The sequence below is a fragment of the Catharus ustulatus genome, chromosome 7 (genome assembly GCF_009819885.2).
Source record: "Catharus ustulatus isolate bCatUst1 chromosome 7, bCatUst1.pri.v2, whole genome shotgun sequence".
In the NCBI taxonomy this organism is placed as follows: domain Eukaryota; kingdom Metazoa; phylum Chordata; class Aves; order Passeriformes; family Turdidae; genus Catharus; species Catharus ustulatus.
In genome coordinates this window covers 23,495,226-23,517,860 of record NC_046227.1, presented here as the reverse complement: position 1 = coordinate 23,517,860, position 22,635 = coordinate 23,495,226, and the positions used below count along the sequence as shown (strand labels likewise).

At 56.8% G+C, this 22,635-nt stretch overlaps 1 protein-coding gene across 12 annotated transcripts in view; it reads right to left on the bottom strand.

The window, feature by feature from the left end:
• Positions 1-22,635, bottom strand: part of TNS1 (tensin 1) — a 68,632-nt gene that overhangs the window by 17,017 nt on the left and 28,980 nt on the right. For 9 of the 12 annotated variants that reach the window (XM_033064320.2, XM_033064326.1, XM_033064319.1 and 6 more), the window contains 12 exons: positions 22,402-22,524; positions 22,038-22,102; positions 21,835-21,918; positions 21,604-21,716; positions 20,948-21,008; positions 19,498-19,573; positions 19,231-19,360; positions 18,793-18,858; positions 18,098-18,259; positions 7,936-9,636; positions 1,587-1,765; positions 1,205-1,343 (listed from right to left, as the gene is read on the bottom strand). In XM_033064320.2, the coding sequence (XP_032920211.1) occupies positions 1,205-1,343; positions 1,587-1,765; positions 7,936-9,636; positions 18,098-18,259; positions 18,793-18,858; positions 19,231-19,360; positions 19,498-19,573; positions 20,948-21,008; positions 21,604-21,716; positions 21,835-21,918; positions 22,038-22,102; positions 22,402-22,524 (2,899 nt within the window). The remainder of the gene's footprint in view (positions 1-1,204; positions 1,344-1,586; positions 1,766-7,935; positions 9,637-18,097; positions 18,260-18,792; positions 18,859-19,230; positions 19,361-19,497; positions 19,574-20,947; positions 21,009-21,603; positions 21,717-21,834; positions 21,919-22,037; positions 22,103-22,401; positions 22,525-22,635) is intronic. The other 3 variants (XM_033064324.1, XM_033064325.1, XM_033064331.1) reach the window with 1 other exon arrangement.

Sequence of the window (22,635 nt, the reverse complement as noted above, 5' to 3'; positions counted from 1 at the left end):
CCCACACAGAAGGGAATTGCTCCTGTATCCCTTAGGGCCACTTTGGCAAAGCCTGAAAGCTGCAACTTCAAGCTTCCCAGGCTTCCCTGGCTAGTGCTGGATAAGTAGCACTGTCTCAGGGCCATGCCCCCAGCCAGGCTGTTCCCATCACTTCTGCAAGTGACTCATCCCCCAGTGCCACTGACCCACTGCAAAAGGAGCTGCTGCTGCCTCAGGGCCGAGTTCTCAGTCCCCAGGAACAACAGGGTCATTTCCGAGCTGCCAAGCACCCCGGAGATGCTCCCACACTTGTCTCCTCATCCCAAGAGACAGGACTCCAACATCAGAGGATTGCAGGGAAGGAAGAGCAACAGTACAGAAGAAAACAACCCCAAGCTCCTGAGGCTGAGCTGTGGGGGCCATGAGCCTTCACTGCAACCAGGACATGGCATCAGAGGGGGCTGTGCTCAACCTAAGCATCCTCAAACCTAGAGCTTCCCTCAGTCTTCAGCCTACAGAGGTGTTTTAGAGGGAATGGGGGGCTGCCATCTTTTTAATGGGTTTCCCAGTTGACTGGCTGCTCCACGGCACTGCTCTGGCCCGAGTCATGCTGTGCTGATGTGTGGCTGCACCTCAGGGTTCGTTGCTCAAGCTGGTCACACAAACCCAGTCCACACAAACCCACCGCAACTGAAACAGGGTAAGTCAGAACAGAGATGCTGCACAGGAGTGGAGACAAGCTGCCTGCAAAGAGCATGCATCCCAGCCTTTTTACCCCTCCTGCCTTTGAAATTACAAGCAAGAAGTGACATGGTGTAAGTCTGCCCTTCTGATCTTCAGTCCTTCCGGCCTCCCTCCCACTCGCCTGCCACCACAGTTTTGCTTCTCTTTATGCCATGCCAGTATGAAAAATGCAGGACTAGGATGGGGTGAAAGCATGCCTCTCTACTCATCCCACCTTGGGAGCCCATCAAAAAAACACTCCAACAAGTGGAGGATGTGAAAAACCCAAGACAAGGGTACCAAGCATGGGATGCTGAAATAAGTGGGATGTTGACAGCAGCATGGAGTGGCAAGACATGGAGAAGAAAGGAGGATGGAGAGGAAGAGTGGTTGACATGGCGGTGGGTGTCTGGAATCTGGAGCTGTCTGACACTTGGCAAATTTCTGGCTTGCCCAGAGCCACCCACCGAGTCCCTCTGCCTCCCGGAGCCATGGCACTTACAGGTGTTGGAGTAAGGGGTTTGTGGTGACACAGGGAAGGCTGGGGTGGGGGGAGAAATCTCACCGCCGCTGGAGGGTGGGCTGGTGGGGGAGGCACCCTCCATCTCCTCGAAGGCTTCCTTGTAGCTGTGGAGGTGAGGCTGGGGAGAGCAGAAGAAAGGGTCAGCCCCATTCCTAGATGGGCACAAACCTCTAGGACACCCCAAGGAGAGGGCAGAGAGGGCAAAGAGAAGGGTTTCACTTCCTCCCTGCCAACTACCACCACCACCACCACAAAAACCATCACTGATCCCCAACTCTAGGGACGCCGTGAATGCTGACCAAGCCATCCCCCTCCCTAGAGGCACGTCTCCCCAGCCAGCCCCCACCCAGCCCCAGCACACCTCTTTGGGCCTCCCTCCAGGGTTGGCTGCGATGGTGCTGACCACCTCAGGTGAGAGGACGGTGGGGCTGCGGGGCGAGCTGGGCTCTGGTGAGCTCTTCTCATAGTGGCTGTCGCTGGGCGTGCGCTTGTGGGCAGGGACAGCGCTCTCCTCCGCAGGCTTCTCCCGGGACTGCACCCCTGCAGGGCAAGCACAGGATGGTAGAGGGGTGAGGAGCTGCCAGCTGAGATTGGGACCAGCAGGAGATGCTCCAGGCCTGACCTGAGAGGTCTCAGCTTCAGCACTCACCTGCATCAAACCCCAGACCAGCATGGGTAGCTGGAGCAGATATACCCTACAATATTGACCCCAGAGCAGGCAATAAAGCAAAGCAGGGCTGTGGCTAGTGGCTGAATTGCTGCACTAGCCCTCTCATGCACCATTAGATTTTCAGAGACAACAACCTCCAGCAGTGGGTGCAAGGGGCAAGAGCATTCTGACATTAATCCAGACAGCACAGCCCTGCAGAGCAGGGAGCAACAGGATCTCCTGACAGCGTCATGATGGGGAAGGACCAAATCACCCAGCACAAGGACAGCTGTATTCAGCCTGCATCTCTGCTCCCACAGCCAGATGTGGCTTCAACCACAGCAGTGGAAAAAGCCTGGTTTTGTGAATCCCTGAGGCAGAGGGAGCACTGGATCAAGAAGAAAGAACCCAACAGAGAAGTGGTGCAGGGAGCCCTAATAAACTACTGCTGCTCTGTCCCCAGTGCAAAGCCTCTCAAAAAGGAGAGATGAGCATGTACCCTCCATCTCCTCCCCCCAAACATCCTTCCCAGGTCCCAGCAGTATGAGCCACCAATGTCCACAGCCTGGGGGGAAGAACAGAGCGACCAAGTTATCACAGGAGAATGGGTTTCTTGGGCTGTGGAGATCCCCACTGGCTGGGATAAAGCCCAGGAACACAAAGTTGGCACAGGGCAGGGCAGCTCAACTCTCCCAGCACCTGACAGTGCCCCAAACACACTTTCTATCCCACCTTGCCAGGTTTAGAGGTTAATCTGGGCTCATGGATGATGGTGCTGGGTTCAGTGCACAGCAACCCCACAGAGTATGGGACTCACATTTCTACCCACTAGCAGAGGTGACAACACTGTCCCCTCTACTTTTCCCACACACACATTGAGCACTCATGCTCCCCCCTTGGTCAGCACATCAGGGAAGGAAAAAAAAAGGAGAAAAAGGAGGAAAAAAAAAAAAAAAGGAGAAAGGCCAGCATCACGCTCCAGGAAATGCACTTTTCAAACACCAACTCCTTTCCCACGGGCTGGTGGAGGAAAACCAGCCATCAGCTGCTTCCCCCACTCCCCGGGGCTCCGCACGGGACCCACGCCTCACGCCCGCTGACCTCCCCTCTCCACACCAGAGCCTTCCCGGCCCGAGGAAAGGGCTGCCAGGGCACCAGGGAAGGAGGTGGCCCGGGTGCATTTCTAAATAATCAGCCCAGTGAATGGCAACAACAATAAAATCGCGGTTCGGGGGGAGAGGCGGCTGGGCTGCGAGGCGGGGGACTCGAGCCAACGGGGCTGGCTCCAGCCGCGGAGGCGGCCTGGAAAATTCCACTAAGAGCAGCTTTGAAACACAACTCCCGATCCCTTCTGCAGGTGCTCACCGGCACGGGGGATGGCCATTAAAAAGACTCGTGGAGAGAACAGGGGGACACAGAGGGTCCCTGGGAGGCTGTCTCGCAGGTACAGGCAGCACTGCATTGGGCCACCCCAGATCTTTTGTCCTGCTCTTCACTTTAAGGGACTGAAGCCCGCAGTTGTGATCACATGGAAAAACAAGATACTGGGGGGGAAAAAAGCACAAACTCTTGTATTTTCTTATTTTCTTTCCACTTTATGCACTATGGGTTCACTGAACACTACAGGAGCATCACCAGGAGCATCCCTTGGCCCATTCCAAAGTGAGCTGCAATGCCTGAGCACTTCAGAGAGGCAGGGACTGTCTCCTCGAGCTGTGCATGCCTGCCTTGCTTTGCATTTTCCATTTGGGAAGCGCTAAACACGGCAGACGGATGGAGCCTGGCTATCAGTGCACGCCACCCATCTGCAGCATCCCCAGGGCTTCACGTCACCTCACCACAGGGTGCTGGATCTGGCCCACTGGGACACCCAGGAGCTCAGCAAGCTCTGGCTGCTCCGCTCCCCAGACATGGAAAGCAGCCGGGGCCACAGGGAGGGGAGGGAGGAGAAGGGGAAAAAAGGGACTCATTGTTCAGGAGCGGAGAGTGGGAAACTTCACAGGCCGCCCGGAGCAAAGCCTGGAGGAAACCCAGGCTCTGAGCATGGTTCCCCCAACCCCCTGGGTGATTTATGGGATGGAAACTATGCTTGAAAAACAAACTCTCCTTTCCCCAGCTTGCTTTGCCCCCTCAGCAGACATACAGCCTCCCTTAGCCATGGTACTGTCACTGGGCTCCCAAGGACGTGGTGGACAGCTCGATGCCAGCAGGATGACAGATTCCTGTTCATAAAGGGGGAGCAGCAGCCTGCACCCCACTCCTCACCCTCTCACCTAACACCTATGGTAGTGTCAACTCCTCTTGCTGCTCATTTAAGTACTTAACCCAGTACCAACCCACTGCCCTCAGACTCAGCACAGCTCTAGGGCTGGGGAAGGGCAGGGAGCACAACAGCTGAGGAAGGAGGAAGCAGGAGGGATGGCAAATCCAGGTAATTTTGCAGCTGGGGAGCCACATTTTAGGCCAAATCAGAAGGCAGCTGTTTTTAGGCCATGAGATGTTAGAACTACTGCCAGGCAAGATCTAGGTGATATCCCCATAGGACAGGACAGAACAAAGAAGCATCCCAAGGCCCTCAGGATGTGCACTCAGCAGTTAAAGCCAGACAGGGACACACAACACCCAGTGAATAGAGATATGCAAACTCCCTGCCTGAATGAGAAGACATTGTGCTGTGCTGCTCATCACCAGAGCCCAACTCACCCCATCATGGCACAGACTGCTCCCCGTGTCCCACCTGATTACCACAAATGGGTACAATAAAATACCTTACTCTGTGTTGAGGACTGGGAGGGTTCAAACCTCTTTGGTCCTCCTGGGGAGAAACCCAAGGTGCCAGTGGGGAGAGAAAGGTCACACAGAAAGACGGTGCCTCCCCAGCCCCACTCCATCTCCCACCTTCTCCTTGCCCTGGGACAAGTGGGTGCACAACAAGCACCAAGCAGGTCATCAGCACACATCACCCAGGGCAGACTCACCTTCAAGGAGCAAAAGTCACACTGCATAAAATCCAGCCTCAGCAGCCCACATCCCCAGCTTCAGACCAAGACACAGGGATCCCTAAACTGATGTAGGAGAGATCCTTCTGGGCTGACAACTGGCTAAAGCTGCATTCTGTGGAGCTGCACCCCAGTCACTGCTTCCCAGGAGAGTGAGTCCTGGTCAGGGCAAAGCTTGGAGGGGATGCAGCAAGGGTCTAGAACTGGCCCAGCAATGAAAACCCCACCAGCAAGCAGCGCCAGGCTTGGATGAGATGCAAAACCAAGCGTGGGCAGGGAAGTCTGTACCCAAGGGCTCCCCCATCACTGGAGGAGCTCAGTGGGAGCTCTGGCTACCATTCTGCTGAGAAAAAGAATGAATCCTGCATGGAGATGGTCTCCTGAGCCTCCCTCCATCCCACATCCATGCAACACACAGATCACTCAGCATGCATAGAGGAGGAAGGAAGGAAGGATGAGAGGGAATGAGGGATGAAGGTGCAGGAGAGAGAGAAGATGGGAAAAGGAAGGAAGGATGAGAGGGAAGAATGCAGGAGAGGGAAGGAGAAGGATAGATGAGGGAGGCTGGAGAAGGAAGGAGGGGAAAGGAAGGAGGTGGAATGAACAAACCAGAGAAGGACCGTTGCTGGTTCAGAGGAGGACGGGGAACTCTGATGCTCTTGTTGAGTTCCCTGAGCTTGGCGTTGTACTCTGCCAGCATACCAGGACAGGGAGTGCAAGGAGGGTGGGAGGTCACAGAGGACAGACACAGTCCCCCACAGAGAGAGGAAGGGGCAGACAGGACAAATGTCACAAGATACAACAGCAGGGCAGAGAGAGAGAGAAAAGAAGAGAAAATATTAGCTGGGGTCCAGTAGATGAGTTGGGGGTCATTTGGGGTCTGAAGGAGCTCGGTCTCTGCTTAGAGCTGCTTTTCCATCAGCCAGCTTTCCTGGCTCCAGGCACCACGTAAGTCCATATGGGAAATCAACGGTGGCTTTTAGTCATATATAGCCTTGTGCAACACCACAATTGCCCCATCACCATCCCCTTAGGGATGGCACCATGCAAGTCCCCTTCATCACAGAATGCTCAGGGCTGGGACAAGAAGGGGTGATCTCAGATGCCTTGCTAGGACGGACTTAAAGAATGACAGGACCATCTCCCCTCTGTGGGGAGATGCTGGGCATGACAGCGCTGCCCTGTGCCATCTCCTCCCCTCCATCATCACTGGAAGAAGGAATGAGAGCATTCCCCCACAAAGAACAGAGGAGGTGTGAGATGCTCCTCATCTCTGTGCCAGGACATGCAGGCAATTTATAGCAGCAGGGAATGTAAACAAACATGGCCATGCCCCACTGTCCCCGCTGGCTGTCCCCTCCCAGCGCTGGCTTCAGGACACCTCGTTCCCGCCAGAGGTCAGGCCACCCGCCTGCGCTGTCCCCACCTCAGCACAGACGGCCCAGCTCCAGCAGAGACAGGTGGCCACAGGCTGGGACCATCCCCCAAATGCCTCTCTCCTTCTTGGAAAACCCCATGGCTACAAGGGGATGACAGTGACCCCAGCCCAGCCCTGAGGACCTGACTCAAGGATTGGAGGGATGGATTTTTCTGGTAGATATCATCAAAAATCCATTTCCCATACACTGCAAATACTCTTCCTCCTCTCCTTAGAACTGTCCACTTTTACAGACCATTTTAATACTTCACACTGGGCAGCAGGGGAGGACAGGCATGTGCTGCTTATAATATTAAATCCAGCGTAGTTTGGACATCCATGTGTCCTTAGGTTTGTTTAAATTCTTTGCAAAAGCCCCATGACCCTTTGTGAATCTGATCTGGATCACAGAAGTCAGGCTCAGACGGATGCAAACTTCCTCCAACAACTCTATGACCCTCCTCAATCCCATTCCGGCCACTGGCACCCCTCCTGCCCCCCACCCTGTGACTCAGTCCCCAGCCCTGTGAGGTTGATGCTGTTGGATTTTTCCAGCCAAGCCTTTTCCTCCTCCCTCTAATGCCGGGCGAGTTTCTGGACTGAGCACAGAGTTGGAAGGGGCGAAGCTGCCAAGCCCCAGCATCATGAACTGGCCCACAGCCCCAAACCCTTCCCAAATGTCACTCCACGATTGAACAACTGCAGTCGAAGCAGTGGGGAGGGAAGGCACCAAGCTGCCACAACCCCATGGCACCTTGTTTCCAGGTGGCTGGGACACTCTTGTGTCCCCAAAGTCCCTAAGCTAGAGCTGCAGGAGGGCAGGGGATCGGTGGATGCAGCTTCCCCTCCACAGCACAGAGCTAATGCCTCCATCCAGCCACAGCAACAACACTCGGCAGTGCACCCAGCCAAGCACCAAACTCCTCCAGCAGGGTTGGGAAATGTCTTCCCAGCCCCTGACCACTGCCCCACAGCTAGGTCCAGATTCAAACCACCCTGGGCCAAGCTGGGCAGAATTACAGCTGACAGACAACAGCCTAGTCCCCACTCCAGCAGCACCCCAGCTGCCCAAGGAGGTCCGAGCACTGAACTCAGCAATCCAGGGGGGAAACAGACACTGAAATCAGGGATGAGCACAGCTACATCAAACACAAGGCAAGCTCTCTGCAGGGACCCTACACCAGATCACACTCCAGGCAGGGAGAACACCATGTCCAAGTGGGGTCCAGGTAGGACAACCTCAGCCAGAGATGAAAACATTTTCCAAACTCTCCATATTCTCACCAAAAGAAAGATATTCCCCCAAGATCCAGTGACTGGCCCTGCCACCTGGGACAGACCAGCCCTGTTACCCTAACAGGATGGGAGTGATCTGACATCCTCAGCCACCCCTTCCCACTTCTGGGCAATGCTGCTGCAGACAGAAAGCTGCAAAGGAGGATCTCAGCAAGGAAGAGCAGCACAGGCTGCTCCCCTGCCCTGCATGTCTCCATGGCAGGTGGCTCAGTCTCAAACACAGATCCAGCACAGACAAGGAGTCTCCACATCGCCCATCCCCAGCTCTACCATGCATGCCACCCCCGTGTGCTCCAGCACCTCGGGACATGCATCCTCCCCATCCCCACAAGGAATCAAAGGATCCTACCTGCCACCCTGTGGGCCACCAGGCCCTCCAGATTCAAGGGTTCTTCTCCCGACCTCGACAGGTCTTCATAGCTCTCCGGTCCCTTCAGGGGCATCTGGTTTTGTGCTGGGACGGTGGGGGAAGGTGGGGAGGAGGTGAGTTGTTGCTGAGACCCCACAGGGCTGTAGCACGAGGTGCCGAGTGGGACAGTGCCCATCTGTGCTCCGGCTGGGGCATGGCTGTAGCTCCTGGGCTCTGGCAGTGGTGCCAGCTGGTAGCTGTAGGGTGAATAGGTTTCCCGATAATCATGCACCCCATAGTCCAGCTCTCCGGGAGAATAGGCTTTGCCCCCGGGCTCAGAGACCACAGGGCTCACGGATGTGCCAAAGGACCTCGGCTGGACCACTTGTGGAGTTGGCCGGGTGTAGAGACCAGCAATGGGCTGGGTCGAAAGGGACGAGGGCAGGGGTCCGGCTGGCTTGTCCTGACGGGAGGTGGCAGGCACGCTCTGCGACTTGTGGACGGCAGGTGCGAGGTCCAGCATGAGGACATCCAGTGCTTCGATGGACTGCTCAATCTCCCGGCGAGAGGGCGCCCGGGGGAATTCAGGCATGCTGTGGCTGTGCGGGGGCACCGTCTGCAGCGGGCTGGGCTGGGGGCTGCAGCTGGACATGCTGGGGCTGTGGCTCTCCATGCCGCCCTCCTGCAGCCGGGAAGGTGGCCGGCTTCCTCCTTGCTGCTGCCAGGAATTCAGACCCCTCTGCACAGCCTCCCGGCTGCTGGTACTGCGAGCCGGGGCCTGGGGCAGCGCCGGGTTCACGTCGTACTTGGCAGTGTCCACTGCCGGGAAGGACCGGGAGCGGTAGGTTCCGGGGTGGTCGTAGGCATACAGGTAGGGCTGGGAGCTGGGCAGTGGCTGAGGCTGGAGCCACCCTGGGGCATGGGAGCCCGGCAGGCGCTGTGGGTAGCCAGCCAGGTGCTCCTGGGTGGACGCCGAGGGCCGCAAGGAAGGCAGGGTGTCACGGAGGTGGTGTCCCATCAGGGTGTTTTGGTTGTTGTAGGGGTAGCCACCATTGGAGAGCAGCTCACCATCGTACAGCCCCTCCTTCAGCAGCTTCTCAGCCCCGTTGCAGCTCGAGGGGCCATTGGGCAGGGAGGACAGGCTGCCCACACGGGGTGCCTCCTGGTAGCCAGTCTCACTGGCAGTGGTGGTGCCATCCAAGGAGGAGAGTGTGCCCAAGCTGCCCACACTGTGCCCATCTTGGTTGGGCAGCTCATCATCCAAGATATCTGTCTCCCGCTCGGCCACCAGTGCCGCGGCATTCCCATTGACGTGCACCTGAGCCGGCACCACGTGGCGGCCCGGCATGGCGGGCAGGCGTGCCGGCACAGGGCCGGGCACGTGGTTGTGCATGGGCGGCGCACTCTCCAAGCCAAAGCCAACAAGGAGACGATCCAGCTCCTGCTTCTCCTCGGGGCTCAGCACCGCCTGGCCACTGGGTGCCGCGGTCACCCCCGGCTCATCGGTCCGGTCGGTCTTGGTGGAGGCGGTGGAGTTGCCCGAGTCGCTGCTCACTGAGAGTGTGTGCTCGACGTGGTTGGGTGCTGCCGAGAGCGGGAGTCGGGCAGCGTTGACGGCACCAGTGCTGCCGTGGAGGGAGTCTTTCTTCTTCACTTTAGCGTAGAGGCTCCCATCCAGGGGCCCTTGTGTGTGCCCAACCTCTGCAAGGGGAGAAATGAACACGAGACCCCAGATCAATTGCTGGCTTTCTGCACGGAGCTAATGGGTCCCATTAGCCGGTGATTTCGATTTCTTCCGTGTGCCAGAACACTTAATGACCAGCATCGATGTCTCCTCGGCACCCTCCACACTCCCACCGGCGCCACCATGCAGAGACATCGGAGCCAGGTCCTCCCCAACCCCATGCCCCCACATCCCCCCGATTCGCACGCAAGCACTGCCTGCTCCACTGAGATCCACCAAATATCCCATGCACTACTTCCAGGCACCATTCCTGGCAATTCTCCTCCGTGGCTGGCACGGGCCAGAGCTACCCACACAGTCAGCAATTGCTGCTCCGCAGGGCTCATCCAGCCCCCAAGTGTCATGTGGCACTAGGGAGGCAAACAGGCAGGATGGAGGAGATGCACCACAAGCCGTAGGAGGATGGGTGGAAGAAATCAGAATGTGGCCTCGTAGCTCTTTGTGTCTCCAGCTGGATGGATGTACTCAGCCCACGGGTGAAGGACAGATGAACCAAAGACCCACCTTCTCTTTCCCTGCCCACTCTCCTCCCAGATGATGCATATATCCAGACAGACAAGACATCCTTGACTTTTTCTTCCCTGGCTACAGACAGGCTCCTACCCTTTCTGTTCTTCCCCTTCCCTCTCTCAGACCAGGTCAGCCTGCCCCAGTGGGCAGCTGGCTCTCCTCCACAGTCCCAGAAGGCTGGGAGGCAGCCAGGGCATGGCAGCATCACCACCAGTAATCCTGCACTCCAGTTCTGAGCCCCCCCAGCTTCCATCACACCCGTTAGCACCAACGCCACAACCAGCTGCACCCTTTAAACCTTTACAAGTGGGGCAGACAGATTTTGGGGATACAGAGGAACCTTGACCACTGACAGCAGTGGGAATTAGCTCCCAAGCTGCATTCCCCCCTGCCAGAGCAGCACAGCATGGACCAGGCTGCAGACTCTTGTTTTTCCAGCTCCCTGACGAGGTTTCCTGGAAGGTCCCGCGAGCAGTGTTAAACACTTTCTTTTGGAGGAAAAAATGACTCTTCCCTGGCGGGGGGCCAGGCGGCTGACTCAGGGACGGAAGACGGCCCTAACACGATAGTGTGAAATCAGAGCGGTCCTATCTGCAAGCAAAACACTTCCGAGCTGGGACAGCTGAACCAGCCCCACGCCGCTGCACCCGCACCCCGGCAGCTCCCACACCAACCCCCCTGACCACAGAGCAGAGGAGGGCAACAACACTGAGCCCAAGTCCTACAAAGTCAGGGCCCTCTCCTTGCTGCTAATTTTCCACTCCTGAATCCCCACTGGCAGTATCCCAAGGAGGCAGCTGAGCCCCAAAGCCTCCCGTTGGCTTGAAGGCGTCTCAGGACCATGCAGCAAGGTCCTCTCCGGGCATTTGGTAATGGGATGGGGTGGGAATTTCTCCCAGAGACTCAGAGCTTCTTCATCCAGCCAGTAAAGCCAGGAGCCAGGAGCATTTGTCTCCACAACACATCCCATACTGGGGAAAAGGGGAAGAGAGGGAGGAAAACCTTTTCCATGGAGGGAAAAAGAAAAAAGCAGCATATCCAGGGGCAGTGTCAATGCTGGACAGGCTGAGACGCTGCTTGGAGACAGAGGGAAAGGCACAGCCCTCCTGTCTGAAGGCAGAGATGGGTGCTGGCTGGTCTCGAAAAACAGGGCAAAAGTCCAGGATGGAGAGAACAACGGCAGAGAAATAGAAAGTAAAAGGGAATAAATAAATATTAATGAAAGCACATGGTGCCAAGGGAGAAAATAGACAGAAAAGGCTTTAATTACTCTTTGGGCTGGATACTGCCCCACAGCTGAGAGAAATGTCTCCAAGAGAGGTCAGGATGAGGCACAATGCAGTTCACGGCAGAGACAGAAAGCCCCAGCCACTACACCCCACCTCTCCCTAGAACCTCTGGTGAGGAGGTGACATAGGGGGGCTGGTAGCCATCCCCCAAGAGAGATTGCAGAGTAGTAAGCAAGGAACTGCCTGTGACAGCTCAGCCATTACCTAAGCCCTTGTCCTATGGTTGCCCTGTCCCACACCTGATTATTCATCCTGTCTTCAGCCCCATCTACCTCCTGGGCTCTGATGCCATGAGACAAATCCTACTATTTGCTGCCACTCCAAAGCTCCCTCCACTATCCCTGGGCCAGATTATCTCTCATATGACTATCTACTGCTTGTCAACTGAGAAGTTGAATAAAAAACAAAACAAAACAAAACAAAAAAACCCAAAACAAAACATAAAATAAAATAAAATAAAATAAAATAAATAAAATAAAAACTAAGGGATAATGGAACAGAATGCCTTAGCCAAACCAGCCACCCTCAAAGCAGCACGCTCTCAGGACCCCATTTGCAAAGTGTCTGCAGCTCCCAGCAAGGTCAGATTTTATCCCTGAAGGTCGGAGTAGCTCCTGCCTGGCAGACTGTGCCATCCCATCGTGGGCTGGGTTTGCCCTGGGCTCAGCCTCAGACAGAGTTCTGCTCTGGCAGCTGTATGGAGGCAAAGCACTGAGCCCAGCCAGGTCCCAGTCCTGCTGCCAGGCTTGCTGCTCTAGAGGAGAAATGCTCTGTCCTCTCCCTCTCCAGCACCCTGTGGCTACACCCAGTAAAAAAACTGGTCCAGGACAAGTGTGACAACACCGAGGGGGTGAGTTCGCATGCCCCAAATCCCAGGCATCTGACTTGCACGCAGTGGGCTGCAGCACACAGCACTGTGCACCAGCACAAATCCTGTGCACGGCTCTGCACCGGTGCAGAAGATAAGGCTGAGGCATCACCGTGTCTCCTTGTGTCGTGGCCCCAGCAGCATCCCACCTGCTGCCTCTTCCACCCACCCAGAATCCTGACCCCAATGCATTTCTGGAACCATCAGCCCGCAGGGAAGACCCTGGGGTGCCAAGACCCTTTGCAAGATGTAGGGTGTGAGCTGCATCTCACAAGGAAGAGTTTAGCCTCCTTGTCTCCGGTTTCATCCTGTAACAGGTACGATGGCATCGAGCAACCCCAGCCCCTGAGCCGTGGGTCACCACAACCATGAATTCACCACCCAGCCTTCAGTCCAAAGAAAAGCAAAGTCAGGACTTACCAAAAGGGACGGGGATTAAAAGATCCCAGGCGAAGGGAAGGAGCAGGAGGCTTTCCTTCACCCCTTCCTGCACCAGAGCCTTCCAGGGGCACCTGGTGTGGTGGTAGCTCCAGCGGTGTCCACAGCCAGCCCCGTGTGTCCGTCCAGGACAGGAGCCGACGGCTGGAGCTGGCTTGGGCTGGCGTTTGTCCCTTTGGCTTTGCTTCCCCTCTCGCGGAGGGAGCTATTCCCTTCCCAGCACCGTGTCCCGCGGGGCCGCGAGAGGGGCACCCGGACGGCGGCGGAAGGGCTGGGACACGGAGAACCGGGACACGGGAACCCCGGGACACGGGGAGCCGGAGGGCAGGATGGAGCAGCCGAAGGTGGGAGAGGCCGGAGATGGGATGGAGGCGAGGAGGTGCGGCCGTGCTCCCCTCCGCCCCAGACCACACAGGGACCACAGGGAGGAGCGGGAGGGAAAGGGGAGCGGCGCGGGGAGGGCGGCGGGGCCGCCCAGGCTCCAGCCCGAGCTAACCTCAGTGAGGTGCGGAGAGGGTGGGAGCCATGGAGGGAGGACAGCCAGACAGACAGCTTCCAGCTATGAATATTAACTACTTCCTCCACACAGGCAGGGCTCCGCCGCGTTAACTGTTTCCTAGGCAGGACAGACAGCCGGACAGCTGGACAGCCTGCCCACCTCGGACCGTGCACTGAGCATCTGCCCGCTGGGTGACCGCCTCATTTCAGACACCCAGCCCTGCTCAGCTCCTGTGTGCGTGTGTCACACCTGTCCCCAAAGAGCGGCGACACATTCAGCGTGTTCCAAGCCACACATGATGCTGAAACCCAGACGGGTCTGCAAATTCAAATGTCTTGCTGGAGGCTTGAGTTTCTCTATCTGAAATAACTACACAGCTACAGAGAGGTGGAAACCAGCCATGGACAAGCCACCAACCCTGCTGGCCCATCTGCACAATCCCTTTGCCTGCCCTGCCAGCACCACGGGCACAGCACGGACACACCAGCCCTGTTTTTGGGATGCACACACTGCCCTGCTCTGTGACAGGAGGTATGCCATGATCCCATTGAGACCAAACTGCTCCTCCCCAAGCAAAATCCATGTAGGGATGGTGCTGACAATTTGCTGGTCCAGGTGACAGCCAGCCCACCCCACATCCAGGCCCCTGCCTGACCTCATGCTCAGGACTCCACACCTCAATCGATCCAATATACTCAGCAAAACGTGAGGCTCCCTCCACTCTAATCCCCCAAACCGCACGTTTCCCACACCCCCATGGATGACGGCAGGGGATGAGAGCAATGTTTCCAGCCAGCCCCCTGACTCACAGCCCTGTTTGCTCCCAGATAATAGCACATGCCAAGCCAGCATCGTTCCAAAACCTCCAAAGTTTGCATATTTTTGTCCTGGCTGTGTCAGCTGCCGGAGGGAAGAGACAGAGCTCCCCACTCCTGCCGCGGGACTACCCCAGCCCTAGGCACAGAATTGCTACAAGTTTTGACTTCAAGGACAGTTTAAAGGGGGAAGAGAAGCAGTTGAGTTTCCAACAGCTGGTCTCTCCCTGCATCCCAGCTTTGCCTGGTTCCCAGTCCCAGTGGTAACAAACTCCCCCACCACCCCACATGACAACCCCAAATACCAGGTCAGAGGACAGATCCTGCCCTGGGAATAGCCACACTCCAGCTGCAATGTCTAGCCAAGTCCACAGATGCTCCAGCATTTCACCCATGGGGAATAACCACAAGCAAGAGGGACACTCTCTGTGAATTCCCACCCAGCTCACACAGATCCCCACTGCGTTCCAAAATGCCCACCTCAACACACCCTTACCTTGCAGCAGATGGAGCAGAAAGCAGCAGAGAGGGGCAGAATAAGGAAGGAGAAGCAGATTCCTTCAGCTTTAGTCAGCTGGTGAAGGAAAGAGGAGAGCCAGTGGCCCCCTTCCCCACCGAGCCTGGCCTAGGGACCGATCCAGCCGCAGGGGGAGAGCAGCAGCCCGCCAGCAGCTCCAGCAATGGATTTAACAGATCTAGCCTGGTCCATTTGGCTCTCCACCTCTGCACACCCTGGCCTGCGCTCCTGGGCAGCCTCAGCCCCTCCTGATAAGTGGGACAGGATTTGAACCCACTAGGAAATGTGTACCCCATGAGATACTGAACCTCCTGGAGGACAAACGACAGCGACCCCATCAAGGGGCTTTCTCCTCCATGGAAAAGTGGAGGATCAGCATCCAGCTCCATTCGTGGGGATCCAGGACCTCCTGACCTTTGTCACAAGTGGTTCAGGCTCTGATGTGACCTCTCCTCATTGGAAGGGTGGGATGCTCATCCCAGTCCCCAACCCCGCCAGCCCTGCCCTGTGAGTGGGAATGTGTGGGAAGACAGGGATGAGCTGCAGGGGAGCCCTATGCCAGAACCATGACTCAGGTGGGGATTTAACAACTCTCTCACAGATGTTGGATTTGGCCAGGCTCTGACCACTCTCTTCCCGGCCTGGTAAAAAGACAGGGCAGGCAGGGCCAGCCCAGGGTGGGTCCAAGAAACAGTGGTTACAGGAAGCTGCTGGACTGGGGACACATGCCCGGCCGTTTCACATTTTCACACACCACCTGGAGATGGCAGAGCTTGAGGTCCCCCAACAAGAGTCACACATCCAGACCCTGAGGACAGCCCGTTCACTGACTCCATGCCAGCCCCAGCACCCTGTTCTCCACCAGCACCGCTGTTTCTCAGCAAAACCAAACCAGGCCATAAATGATCTCCATACAGAGTTACAGCAACTGCAGTACACCAAAATTTCACTGCAGTGATCCTCCAACCAGCTGCAAACCCAGCAACGCCACATCCAGCTGCCAGCCTCCTCCTGCCTCTCTGGAGCCAGCTTGGCATCCCAAGGAGAGCTACCACAGTGCTGGCAACCACAAAAACAGCCAGAGAATGAAGCATGCCATCACATCCCTTCAGCTTCAAACACCCTCAGCCAACAAATGGCCACGGGGACTGCAGCAGGAACCCACCAAGCAGCCACCACTGACCCCAAAGCCCCTTCAAGGAGGAGGAAGGAAGGCAGGCAGAGCCACTTCCATTCCCCAGGCTGTGCAGCCATGGCTGAGGAGCAGGACAGGCTGGGGGGGTACCCAGCACACCCCACTGTCCCTAAGGACCACGGGGCACCCCAAACATGGTGGGCTGCACAGACCCTGCCTGAGTAAAGCAGGAGGGTGAGTTCACTGATGGGGCCAGCATGTCCCATGGAAGTAGCTCAGAGAGAGCCTGTTGAATCCAGTCTGTCCCCTCAACCAGAAAGCAAGATGTGGGGATACAGATCCCCCTCTCATGTCCCCTACTCTGGAAGAGCTTAGTCAACTAGTGACCCCACGACAAGTGAGTTTCCCCTTCTCCAAGTCCCCACAGATAAGCACAGCAGAGGTGAGGGAACACCAGGACAGGCACCACCCCCAGCCACCCGCCTGCCCCTCCAGCTTGGGGGTTCCACAGGACCATCCCACCCTGGCAGGCACCCCCCAGCCCTTATGGGTGCTCCATGCTGAGACAAAGCTGCTGGAGAAAGGGCATCCACCTCCACGGAGAGCGGCTGTGGCCAGCAGAGAGGCGGCATGGGGGAACCCACCGTCTGGCAGGCGATCCCGATCCCGCTGGCCCGGGCTGCAGCGACCGTCTGCGGGGAGCCTTCGCCGAGTGGCAGGACGGGCAGTGGCAGGGACAAGGAGCAGCGGCTGATCCCAGCCCAGCGTGGGTCCTGGTGCCAACCTCACCCCCCTCCGCCCCCGGACGCCGCTTGCTCACGCCTGGTGGTGCCAAAAATGTGGCGTGCAATTCCCTGACCAAATAAGGCAAGAACGACCATAAACAGGGACCCCCCCTGAACAGCCGGACACCAGAGTACCCATCCTGGTTTGGGACAGGCTGGAAAAGAGGAAAAGTGACAACAGAGAGGGAAAAGGATGGGAGCCCCCTGAGCCCACAGTGACTCCCACTGCTCAAAGTGTCCTACGGGACAGCTGGGAAAGACCCCTTATAGATGGGCTTCTTGCAGCTGCTTGTGCTGGCATGGGTCAGAGGGCAGCCTTGTGCCTGTGGTTTCACCCTTCTACAGTCCCGGCTCATCTCCAAACTGGGGCAGTGTTTACAAATTCAAGGTGCCCTCAGCTCTTACTGCCACCCTGCCCAGCACAGAGACAGCCCAGTCAGGCATGGAGGCACCTCCACGGCCCTGACACCTGCTAAGATCCCCAAGGGGAAATGGAGAGAAGCCCTGGGGTACTTCTGCAGGCCCAATATTCACCAAGACCCCCATGAAAATACAGAGATGAGTCCTGGGGCACCCCTGCAGCCCTGTCAGCGGCTGGGGTGCAGAGACTTTGGCCCAGGGTGCAGAGGGGAACACATGCAATGAGGCACTCAGGTCTCAGCAGGCAGGAGGGGACTGCCAGGCAGTCGTGCCAGCTTGAGGCTGGACCTACAGCCCCCAGCCCGCACAGAGCCCACAGCTGAGCCTGCACATCACGAGTTGCCTGTTTACTGCCCTGTGCCAAGGCAAGCGCCCGTGCCAGCTCCACACAGCCGCCCCAGGTCCGGTTCCATGTGACCACCCCAGCAGAGACACTCTGGCATGCCCCAGGCACCCAGAGCCCTCACCCTCCACTGTGAGCACCGCCATCCACCGCGCCCACTCAAAGCAGCTGGTGACCTTCAGGGACATCAGGGACCACAGCTGTCCCTGCTCCAGGGATGCCTCTCAGATCTGGCCAGGAAAGCCCATGCATCTGCTTGGCCACGGGTGGCCTTGCCTCCAGGACAGGGGCCCACCACCCTTCGACATACAAGTACTGCCCGTTCCCGCCAAGTGGGTGACAGCAGTCAACTTGCTGCAACAAAATGGGTGCTCAGAGGGCTTTTCCCAGCTCTGAGAGATGCAGTAGACCCTTGAAGGCCAGTAAAACATCCTCATTCCCTAGGGATAACTAAGGCACATCTACATCCTGCCATGCTTGCAGCACGACAAAGTAGTTAGGATTACCTAACGGTCCTGCAGACATGGGGTTTGGATTTCCTAAAGCTCTGGGGCATAAACTAGAGCTGCGCTCTGCTTGTGCAAACAGGACATTGACAGCGAAGTACTGAAAAGAAGAGCTCCCTGGCACTGTGGCAGAAGGCAAAGTCCATGAGATCTTGCTCTCCCATCCCATGGCCACACTGCTCCCATCAGCAGCCACCTGTCCCCAGTTCTGCTGCCCACCATGTCCTCTGTCCTGGGGTAGGGAGTATTTCCATGTGGTCACGTTGGCCACTGACCACCTTGTGAGCCCTAACCTTTCTCCAGGTGCTTGCTGGGCAGGGGTGGCTCAGCCCAGGCCCCCTCTGCACTCTCCTCACGCTGGATGTTGAAGTTCTCGTAGGAGTCCCACCGGATCAGTGGGTCAGATGTGTTGTAGTCCACAGAAACACTGGGCCCATTCTCCAGGTGCTCCATGCCTGGAAAGAGGCAAGACGGTCAGGTAGGATAACAATGGACCAGCAAGGGTGGGATGGGGGAATAGGTGGTGAAAAGTACATGCAAGGAGAAGAGTGCAGGAGCCATAGAGCAAGGTAGGAGACTCCTGGAGGAAAGGTAGAATCAAGAGATGGATGAGCACAGTGTACATCAAGACTCACAAACAAGGTATACAAGACTGCCTGGGACTTTGGGATTGCCTAGAGACCAGCACACAGACTGGCAGTGAGTGTGCATGGTCTGGACTTTCTGAGCAAGGGAGTCCTTCATTCCCAAACATTCCTTCCATCTCTCCTGCTTTGGAGAGCAGCCTCCTGGGGAAGAGAGCAAGAGAGATGGGGCATCCATGGGTGCTCCTAGATCAGCCTTACTGCCTGGATGCCTCACCCTACCCTGGTGACAAAATGACTGCCATGAGGCAGGGAGGTCGCAAGGGAGGGAGCAGGGGATACAGCTGAGAAGGAAAGGAGACAGCATTCACCTCCAAACCCCCATGGCACTGAGCCAGCCATACCTTGGATCTTCTCAGGGCCATAGGAGAACACAAACTCCACCTTCCCATACTCAGGGAAGCGGTCATCTGGCAAGAAGAGAGTAGAATAAAGTGATTATCTCCATCCATAGCTCCAGTAGTTCCCAGTCACCCCAAACATGCCTAGAGACCAGCTTAAGGCCGAGAGCTGCTAGGGGATATCCCTGCATGGTACAGTGTGTCTTAGCTTCCAAAACAACCCCAAGGCAGCTCCTCTGCACCAGTAATGGTTTTGGCAATGAAAGAGATGATGGTGCCACCACTTCCCAAGCAGCACCACACCCTGCAGATGGAGCAGGGGTGCCTTGTTTCGGCGGGGGTGGATCTGGGATGGGTGCCCAGATGTCCCCATGATGACACCAGAGTTACAGGGGTAGGAGGACGAGGGAGTTTGCAGCAGGGAAGTGCCAGGGCTGTTACCTCTGAAGGCCTCATCGAGGTCCTCTTTGCCAAAGACGACGTCAAGATCATGCACGGCACACGTGTGGAACTGCACACGGAAAATCACGTCACGGGTAGGGCTGCGAAACTTCTTGTGGTAGCACTTCAGCTGCAGAGGGAAACGGGGATGGGCCATCAGGACAAGCCCCCAGACCTGGGCAAGGGGGAATCTGGGGGTCCCGAGGCAAGGCAACCACACAACCCCTGTGTGCTTCCTACACCAGGAGCTGAGCTGACGATCCTTACCAAGATATCGCCCTTGAGCAGCAAGCCAGGCTCAATGGTGATGCAGATGCCCGTCTGGCTGTCTCCTTGCACATTGCTGCAGAGAGGAATTGTGGGAGGATGTGAGCTGTGGTGCAGAGATCCCTCCAGAAAACTCCTAGCATCACCTCAAACAGCCCTTCCACCCAAATGCAGGTAGAAAATGTGCAACGCACAGAGCCTGCCCTCCCTGTGAGTGAGGGGAGTCCTGTCCACCACCTCAACGGGTACCCATTCCCAGTGGAAAGAGGACAGGAAGGGGAAACTGAGGCACAGCTCAGCAAGGGGGCAAAAACTGCTGGGTGGGAGGATCTGCCCAAGTTCCAAGTGCCAGGGCTGGGCTATCAGCCATCCATCCAGATCCCACAGCTCAACTGGGGCTTAGGACACAGAGGGAAAAATCCCTGGGAAGACTCTTCTCCCTGCCTCAGTTTCCCTGTGGGAAGCCCTCCCCTCTCAGTCCACTGCCGACAGGCTGCCGACAGGCGGTGGCGTCAGCAGCCAGGGACAAGGGAAGAAAGGAGTAGGATTTCACAGGCAAGATAAACCTGGAGTTTATTACAGGCATCCCATAAACAGTCTATTAAAAGCTGAAAGGCAAGGCCAGGATGGCAGTAAATCTCAGCTAACAGGGACCCATGGCTGTATGGAAGTGAGATCCTGGTCCTGGAGGTTGAGATGGGAATATCCCAGAGGTGAGGTGCTCTGGTCCCTCCAGGGAGACCAGGAGTCAGAGGTACCACACAGACTGGGATGTGGCGCTGGCAGAATGTCTGGGAGGCTGGGAATCAGCTCCTCCTCTCCTTTTACCAGTGCCTACTCCCTGAATCAGCATCAGAAAAAAAAAAAAAACACTGGGGAGATTAAAACAGGGGGAAGATCTTTCTTGGAAAAAGAAAGGATATTAGCTCAGCTGGTCAGGGCATGGTGCTAATTACACCAAGGTTGTGGGTTCAATCCCTGTATAGGCCATTTACTTAAGAGCTGGACTCAATGATCCTTGTGGGTCCCTTCCAACTAAGAATACTCTGTGATCTGTGACGACTAATCCAGGCAAGAAGAGCAGTTCTTTAAGCAGGGAGAGAAGAAATGCCTTCCTCTCCCAGGGTGCCTTCATATCCCAGATGTCCCCATCCCTTTCCCCACTCCCTCCAGGGACACCCAGCCCCAGGCTCTGCACAGCCCCAGGCTCCCTCTGCTGATACGCAGAGTCACTACAGCCCTCCCACAGAAGGGTCCAGTACGGCCCAGTATAGCCAGTTACCACCTCCAAAAGAGAAGGAAGCCCCTTTTTTTTCCCCCGGGACTCCAAACGGACAAAGCACAGAGCACAAGACCACAAGGGACTTGTCCTTGACCCTCTCCATCCCCCCCGCTTGCCATGCCCCCAGTGCTGGGCAGTAGGGAAGCCCCATGGCAAGGAGATAGTTACTAGATTCCCGAGGTGTAGACGGGTTGCATGGCCTGGTAGATTTTCAGGAAGGGCCGACAACCTGGAAGACATCAAGGCGGGGAGAAAAGGCACACTGCTGTTAGCCGGCTGGGCGGAGGGGCCAGGGGAGGGATTAGTCACGGGGGAGAAATCCAAACAGGGAGGTAGCCAAAGCAAACAGCCGCTCCCTGCCCCAGTCAGCCCGCACCGACCAAGGGCAACATCTGCACTGGGCAGAAAGGATGCTGTGGATGAGCTGAGAAAGGGCAAAGCCCTCACAGTTTGGGTCCTGTAGGACCTAGGGCAAGTGCTGGGCTGGGGATAGGGGTGGGATGATGATCTGGGTGAGGTACCAGCACCAGACACGGTACTGCATCCCAAACCCCAGAGTGGTGCTGTCCTTGGAAAAGCTGACAAGAACACACTGTCACCCCACAGCTCAGGTTAGTGCCCAGCATCACAAGGGCATCCTCTGTGGGCATCTCTGCCAGAGAAGGGTAGCTGCCTGTTGATATGAGTGAACAGTCACTGAGAGGGAAATTCAAATTGCCAAGGAGATGGTGTAAAAAATCCTCCAAGGAGGACAAGCCCGACCAGGCAATGTGAGGTGGTAGTGTGGGAAGAAGCAGGCTGGGGAAACAGCTGGGGGCACCTACCGCCTTTTGACTCAAAGTTAGGGATGCCGTGCATGATGACGTGGTGGAGGAAGAGGGGCTTGTTGTTCATCTTGATGCTGCCAGAGAGGAGCCCACTGAAGTAATGGATGTACCTGGAAGACAGACAGGCAGCTCAGGGGCAGAAGCCACTGAGGAACATCCACCTCGGACCCCTGCATCCAACCACCCTATGGGTTAAAACCCAGCCCGCAAAGGCATGCCAGGACCCACCTCTTCTGGGACGGCTGTCCCACCGGCACCACCTTGTCCTCATAGAAGCGCTTCATGGCAAACCTGTCCAGAGCCTGGTCAGCACTGTGGGCATGAAGGACAGATGAGGCTGAAGGAAAGTACTGGCACCAGCATGCCAGCACCCTGGGATGGAGGTCACCAGTGGGCCCCAGGGCCCCCTCAGGACCTCGTGTCTCTCTCACCTGGCTGAGATGTTGCTGTAGTGCATGTAGGCAGCCACCACCACCCCCAGCCGGCCACGGTTCCCCTGCAGGCACACAGCAGAAGGGGTGTCAGGGGGCATCGGGGCCTGTGAGCACCCAGGCACAGATACCCCACAGAGGCACACACTGATCCCTATAAGCATACGCCACCCCAGAGACGCCCCAACCCTTATTAGACACACACTAATGTACACGTATGTGCTGACATCTACCCACACCCCAAACCACAAACCACCGCATTCTCTACATCTCTCAGCCTCTGAGGAGGCTCAGCTCGCTCCCTGCAGCCCCACAGACCCTCCAGTGCCCCCACTGCTATGCCCTGGTGATGGGTCCTGCCCACCTTGTTGTGCAGCACCACCACGTTGTGTGCTGCTGTGTTGAGCCACGTGTCCATGGCTTTGCAAATGCTGCAGATCTTCTCGAGCGCAGGGGTGTGCATGTCAGGCCACCCAAAATCCAGCACCTAAACAGAGGAACAAACAGCCTGGGGTCACAGGCACTCCCATGCAGAGTTCCCAGCCTGCCAGTGGGCAAAGCCCAGGGAACATACAAAGGGCACGCATTGCTGTGTTGC